The 7,155-nt window shown below is 51.1% G+C and overlaps 1 protein-coding gene across 1 annotated transcript; it reads left to right on the forward strand.

The window, feature by feature from the left end:
* Positions 1 to 877: 877 nt before the first annotated feature.
* On the forward strand, positions 878 to 6,132 carry ITPRIPL2 (ITPRIP like 2; the record flags this gene model as incomplete). Its single annotated transcript, XM_036392559.2, has 1 exon — positions 878 to 6,132. A coding segment is annotated over one exon (1,518 nt), but the record flags the coding sequence as incomplete, so codon positions are not given.
* Positions 6,133 to 7,155: the final 1,023 nt, after the last annotated feature.

Consider the following 7,155-nt stretch of genomic DNA (forward strand, 5'->3'; position numbering starts at 1 on the left):
TGACCCTGTCCCCATCAATATTTGAGACAGTTTAACAGCAAACTGTGTTTAAAAATCATCTCAAGTATCTGTGTAGATTTAACCCCCAGGGTTATTTCTTCTCTCTTAATTTGTTAGTGATTTGGGTACAAGGTAAAAAACCCAAGGCTTTTGAATGATTCTACGACTGCAGGCAGCTGTTAGTCCGGCAGCAGCCCATCCACACCCTGGTGCACTGGCACTGATGGTTTTGCTGCTCCTTTGGCACCGAGACTCTCAGGCAGAGCTGGGAACTGGATGGACTCGCCTGCAGCGGGCCAGGCCTGTAGGACTTCTTTGAGGAAAAACGTGCAACGTGGAGCTTGTGACACCACACCGCCGTCCCCTCCTGTGGGGGTACAGAACTCGCAGCTTCACACTAAACCACGCTGCAGGACGCTGTTGCAGTGAGGGGGGCACGGAACTCGATTCTCGCTCCTCTTTCGGGGCCAGCACGGGCAGGGCAGCGGGGGCTCTGCCCGCCCGGGAGGGAAGGCGGGAAAGCGGGAGATCGGGGAAGCGGGAGAGCGCGAAATCGGGAAACCGCGACCTCGCGGGCGGCGCCGCTCCCCGCCCCGGGCCGGCCCCCGTCGGACAACGCCCCCGGCCCTCGGGCCGCCGCCCGCGGCATTTCCTCTGAGCTCAGCCGGCGGCTGACGCGGGGCCGCGTCCCTCGGAAGAGGAAGCGGGCGGCGGAGCGGAGCGGAGCGGCGGCCGGGGCAGGCAGGGGCGCCGCGGGCGAGGGGCAGCGGCGGGGCCCGCGCTGGGGGCGGCCGGGGCGGCGGAGGAGGGGGCCGGCGGGGGCGGGCGCTCCCCGCCCGCGGGGCCGGGCGGCGGCGGCGGCTCCCCCCGCGGCCCGAGCCCCCGCAGCGCCCTGCCCGTGTCCCCCCTCCGCGTGCGGGGCTTCTGGCCGCTGCTGACCGCGCTCTGCACCGCGCTCCTCTGCCTCTACCAGGCGCTGCGCGGCAGCGCGGCCGGCGAGGGCGCGGGGGGCCCGGAGGACGCGGCGGCGGAGGCGGCGGGGTCCGGGCTGCCGCTGCTGAAGGGCTCGGCGCTGCTGCTGCTCGGCTGCCTGCTCGCCCGCTGCTACGGCGCGGCGGGCGGCGGCCCCGGGCGCGGCGGGGCGCGGGGCGCGGCGGGGGCGCGGCGCGGAGCCCTGGAGCGGTTCCACGCGCGGCAGCTGCGGGTGTCGCCGCACGTGCTGGGGCACAGCAAGGCGCACGTGGGGCGGGTGGTGGCCGAGCTGGTGCGCGCCGCCAAGGCGCAGGGGCTGCAGCCCGGCCCGCTGGCTCTCAGCCTGCGCGGGGACTTCGTGCGCATCGGCAGCGCCTACGAGCAGCACAAGGTGCGCAGCCCCGACTGCTTCGACATCCTAGTGCCCCTGCGGCTGCCGCCGCACCTGGAGCCGCAGCCGCGCTGCGCTGACGGGCTGGGGCCGTGCGGCGCCTTCGTCTGCGGCCTTCGGGCGAGGGACGGCTGGACACGACGCTGCCGGCCCTTCGCCGAGGGCTTCTGCGTGGAGCTGCAGGGCCGCAGCCACCTCTCCTCGGGGCTGGTGCTGCGCTGGTTCCAGGGCCATCTGCAGCGGTGCCTGGGAGCCGTGCGCTATCGGCTGCAGGAGCGGTGCCGCGTCAGCCTCTCGGCGTGCCCGGGGCAGCCGCCCACGCTGCACATCCTGCCCTGCTCCGACTACGTGTGCTGCCACATCTCCATGGCCGTGCGCCTCATCCCAGCCATCCCCCTCGGCGACGCGCTCTACCTCACAGCCCTGCCGCCCGAGGGCCCCCACGGCTCCCCGGCCCCCGAGGCGCTCTGGGGCCTCAACGCCTCGCGGCAGGAGCAGCGGCTGCTGGGCTGGCTGAAGGAGCAGGCCCCGGCCGCCTCCTGCCACCTCAAGTGCCTGCAGATCCTCAAGGGCCTGCGGGACCTCCGCGGGCACGGCCTGGAGGAGCCCTTCTGCTCCCAGTGGGGCCGGGTGCTCTCCTCCTACGTACTGAAGACGGCTCTCTTCTCCCTGCTGCTGCAGGGGCCCTTGGAGGCCTGGGATGAGCAGTTCCTGGTGGAGCGGCTGGAGGACCTGGTGCTGTACCTCAGGGACTGCCTGCGCAAGCAGGTGCTGATGGATTTCTTCCTGGGCAACACCGGCCTCCCCGAGGCCGTGGCGCTGCCTCGGTTCCTCAAGGAAGCTGCCCCCGTGAACTTGCTGTCAGCTTTTGACGGTCCCACGCTGGACCTCGTGGCCTTCCAGCTGATCAGCACATGGGTCCAGGCCCCGCACATCATCAGGATGTACAGCAGCCCCCGGTACTGGCGCCCGGTGCCCGCCCCGTGCCGCCACAGCGCTGAGGCCAAGCGGGAGCTGCCAGTGGGAGAGTGAGCTGGGAGAGCCGCTGGCACCCAGGACTCTCCATCGCACACTCCAGACTCGCTGGTGCTGGGAGAGCTGCTGGCACCTGGGACTCTCCATTGTGCACTCCCAGCTCGCTGATGCTTCAAGAGCCTGCATCTGCCTGGGATGGTGGGACTGATGAATTGTGCTTCTGTGGTTCTGTTCCTGACCAGAGAAGAGGGGGCCAAGACTTACTGAAATTGTGGTTTTCATTCTCAGTGGTTTTACGTGGGGAAATTCTGACATTTCTGGGGAAATGCCTTAGTCCTCAAGTGTTGCCTTTGGTCGAACGTTTGCAAACTAAAAGGCTCAAACTGACATTTTTAGAAATCCGTGTTAACTTCTTGTCTTAGTGGCAAAATAGAGCTTTTTCTGAGATTTTCTTTTTATGATGCAAAATCCATGTGGGATTTAAAAATCTTCCAAGTACAAACAGCACATCCCCCATCCATCAATGTACCAAGATGTTCCTAAAATGTGATAAGCACTAGAGCATGGGTGTGGATCACAGTTTGAAACGCTCAATGCCATGCTTTAAATTTCCTGGGTAATCGAGCACATTGTGCTAAATAGTAATGTAACACATGTTAATGTAAACTCGAGGGAAGAAGTGAAACTGCTCTGATGACAGGATGAAGAATCTAGTTTTACATTTGTGTTCAAGTGAAGGTTATACTGAAGGATTGAAGTGCAGATAGAAGGAAACAAATAGCACTTTATTTTCACAAATGCCTTATTTTTAGGATAATTGGCTGCACTAAATATTGCTATTGAGGAGGCATTAGTGTTTTGTTAGAGTGGTGGTTGAATTATCCCAAGGAAAACCTTTTAAAAGAAATACTCTGAGGTTCATTTGTTTGTGGGTTCTAGTTGAGTTTTATTACTTGTTTCTGTATTCAAGTATTATTTCCTTAGAATATGCTTTACCTCAAGGACCAACAACAAAATAAGAAATTCTTTATTATATTTTGGAACAAACTTTGAACCAGTCCAAATCTCAGTGCCATAAGTTGACTGTGGCACCCTCCTGCTCCCTGGTAGGAGTTTGGTAGGATTTTTGGATAACTGCCTAACCAGTTGTCTTGATTGTGTCAGTGTTTGAACCAAATAACCTTGATGGGATTTTCTAGTGCTGCATTATAGAAAATTGTTATTTTTTTATGGGGAGAAGAAAGTAAAATATTTCAGGGTACTTCAGAATTATTTAGCACTGATTCGTGGTACAGTAGCAGTCCTGGGCTACAGATTGTGATGCCCTCTGAGTATAAATATCAGGCAGATAATTGCCACTTTTTATCTGGTTATGTCCCAGTTGCTGGAATAGCCTGGTGAGTTGTGATGCAGCCAGGTTTGCAAGTGTCCTTACAATGCAGGTGTACCAGGGTGTCAAAAAATTCAGAAATTCAAATCCTTACTTTTTTTGGTCACCTGCTCAAGCATTTGATGTATTAAGTCCCAAAATGTGTTGCTGAATTGCTGGTGCTCAGGAAGCTAAGCATGTGCCTTATTACCTGCAGTGCTTGTCCTGAGAGAGCACTCCCAAATTGTGAAGGACCAAGTGTAACTTCTGGGAAGCTTTAGGATAGCCTGAAGTAACTAACCTGCTCTTCCTCTTCCTGGTGGATTGGGTGTGCCTTACTCACAGTTCTGTGCATCAGAACATGAAACAAACATTGTCAGAATCTATGAAGCTTTATACAAATCTATTTTTCTAAATGGAAACACTCCCTAGGCAGATGTTTGCCTACTTCTGTATTTCTTTAACTGCTCTTGCAGTCGTATTTTCAGGTAATTATGGCATAGGTCACACCCACAAGCTGGGTTATTTTTGTATTCGAAGCCCTGTGCTTCTTTCTACAAATACAAATAGTGTATTTATAGGTAGTATTGATCAAATGTTCTTTGCACATGGTATTTAAGACTAAGTCAGCTACATTCTGGGTTGTTGGTTTTTTTTTTTGTAGCAGACCATGATATGTACTATTTTTGCAGGCTTGTGTTTCTTGGTATTTAAAATAAGATTCAGTTCTACAATCAAAGCCATTGAATCTTTTGCCCAAAGAAGATGGCCAGCCCAGGGTCTTGTGGCTGCCTGAACTCTTGACATGAAAATCCTTGAGCTGTTAATTCTGGCATCATGATCACTTCAGTCAGCTGTCTGTCTGTTTGTATCACTGCATCACTGTCTCTGAAAAGGGATCTTTTCTCTGGACGGGGGTGTGCATTTGTTTAGTATGGCCACAATACATGGAAATCTGTAATGGACTTGGTAAGGACTTCCTAACTAAAATGTAGTAAGGTCAGGAGAAGGGAGTTGCATTGGAAAAGACATGACAAGAAGAGATGGTGGAGAATGTAAATAGTTTAGAAAATGAAAGTTGGGCTGAGGGGTGAGTGACAATGATGGTAAACTCTCAGTGAAGATGCACTGCAAACAAGCCAAAGGACGTGGGGTAAAATTGGAGAACTATTAAAAACAAGTGGATTTGGAGTGTAGGGTAAAGAGATTTCAATGGGTTTTATTTTGACAATATTTCCAAAGCAGTTGAGTCCATCAGGATAAAAAGCGAGGCACACCCTCACATAAACTATGGTTTAATGATCCATAATAGTTCATTAATAGTTCATTAGCTATGCAAGTAGATCTTCAGTGTGAGTTTTTGCTCAGAAGGCATGCTTTGAGTTCATGATGGAGAAAATGCATGTGTTGGCTTTCACCTCAAACTTAGGTGAGCCTTCTTGAAGTGAGGGGGCATCCTGCCATGAGCCAGTGTGTGTGCACTTGGTGGCTCAGGTGTACAACTGAGATATTAAATGTATTCCCCTTATCTACTCTAAAGCATGCATTCATGAGTAGGATTGATGAAAGGAGCTGACAGAAGTTGGGTTTCTGTTACAGCATTCATCTTATTCCACAGAAACATGACAGCACTGGTGCCTGCTGTGTGCTGGAGCTGTTTCAGGGCCTTATCTCCAGGGAGGTGTACAGAGAGCTTGACCCATATGAGTAATCCTGTGGCCCTTTTGCCTTCTTCCTCCTCTCCCAGCCCATGGATACACAGCAAGGTTGTGCTTACCTGTTTGTTAAGGCTGTAGCTGTTAAAATGTGCCATGGATTCAGTAGGGTTGCCTGTGTGTGTGTAAATAGAAACACAAACACAGAAAAAGGAGCATGTTATTTAGCACTAACACCGGCTCTTGGTTCTCTTACCTGCAACCTAATTTTGCAAAGACTGTGCAAGTGAATTTGTTTTTATTCAATGTTGATTGGGAAGAGGAGTCACACCTGCAAGAGAATAAGTTAATTTACAGTACCAAAATTCGTACATGTAATTTCATTTTGTGTTGAAAAATGCTCTCTGTTTCTCAAAGGCATTATATTTTATCTGACCAAATATCTTGCAAACATTCCTGATTTCGAATCTCTGCAGAGTAATGTAAATTTTAAGTATCTTATTGTAATGGACATTCCTGGTACAACTATTTTTTGCTGGTTAATCATAAGACCAAAGAGGAAACTGAAGTGTTCAGCTGCTATTGTTTTGGTTTTTTAAGTGTTTATAGGCTCAAAGTGTCAGCCCATTTTAATGAAACGTTTATAAATTCATTTCCTATTTAATTCCAAAGTACATTTGCACTTTTGTTGTTTCCATAAAAAGTTGGTGGTTTTGTTTGAATATTTCACTGTCATAATAAACAACTGTGTTAAAGCATCTGTGCCTCAAGATTTAAATTCCTTGTTGCCTTTTTTTCACTAACAGCTACCTGCAGCCACAGAACTGTAATTGGCAGGTTTATGTGCTCTTTAGGAGGAGGCTACTGAAGTGGCCAAATGATGAAAAAGCAGGAAGGCCACGCCTTGGGAGTTGTGCAGAGGGATGGGGAGGAGAGCCAGAACGGAGAGTGGAGCACGGCTGGCACCGTCTGTGGTGGTGCTGACTTATGAAATGGAGCACCTTGGGGTTTGTGGTTGGCTTGCTCAGAGTTGTTGTTTCCTTGGCTTGCTGCAGATCTGCTCTTTCTGGTGCTTCATTTCACAGTATCTGTGTGATCCTTCAGCATGGCATGTCCAGACACATCTCCGTGCCAAACAGGGTAGGTCAGGCTTTTATTAAATATGGGAAAAGTCCTGCTGAAGGCAGCAGGAGCTTTGTGGATGGGCCAGCAAATTACTTTTATTAGTCTTTGTAAGGTGCAAGAACTATACACGTCTTTGCTGGTGTTCCCTATTAATGAAATAACAGCAAGACCCTGAGCTTTTAAATCATTGAATCAAAGCCAGGCTGGAAGTGGCTTTCTCCAGGTCTTTGTGTGCCTGCCTTTGCCTTGCAGGAGCTGCTTCTGTGAGAAGGGCAGCAGTTGCTGACACAGTGTGGCTAACGGGCTTCTTGCTGGCAAAGTCTGGAAAAATGTCAACATTTAGTGTCAACACTCAGCCACCCAAGTTGGCATGGTGAAAATGTATTTAGAGCTTCACCTCTAATAACATTATCTCTTATTAATGGCTTCTTGAAAGCAATAGCCCTCCTCTGGTCTCCATTCAATCCTTGCTCTGAAGTTATTCTCTGTTTGAAGCCTGAGTTCCTATTCAACAGGAAAGAAACATAGTACTTTCCTTTCCTTAACAAAAAATTAACTGGCCTAAGGACTTGCATGCATGGTGTTTAAAGAAAAGCCTGTTTGCATCCAGCACACTGGATAAATTGTTTAAAATCTTTCCATCCTTGTGCAAATACCTCCTTGTAATG

The sequence above is a fragment of the Molothrus ater genome, chromosome 16, assembly GCF_012460135.2.
Source record: "Molothrus ater isolate BHLD 08-10-18 breed brown headed cowbird chromosome 16, BPBGC_Mater_1.1, whole genome shotgun sequence".
NCBI lineage: Eukaryota > Metazoa > Chordata > Aves > Passeriformes > Icteridae > Molothrus > Molothrus ater.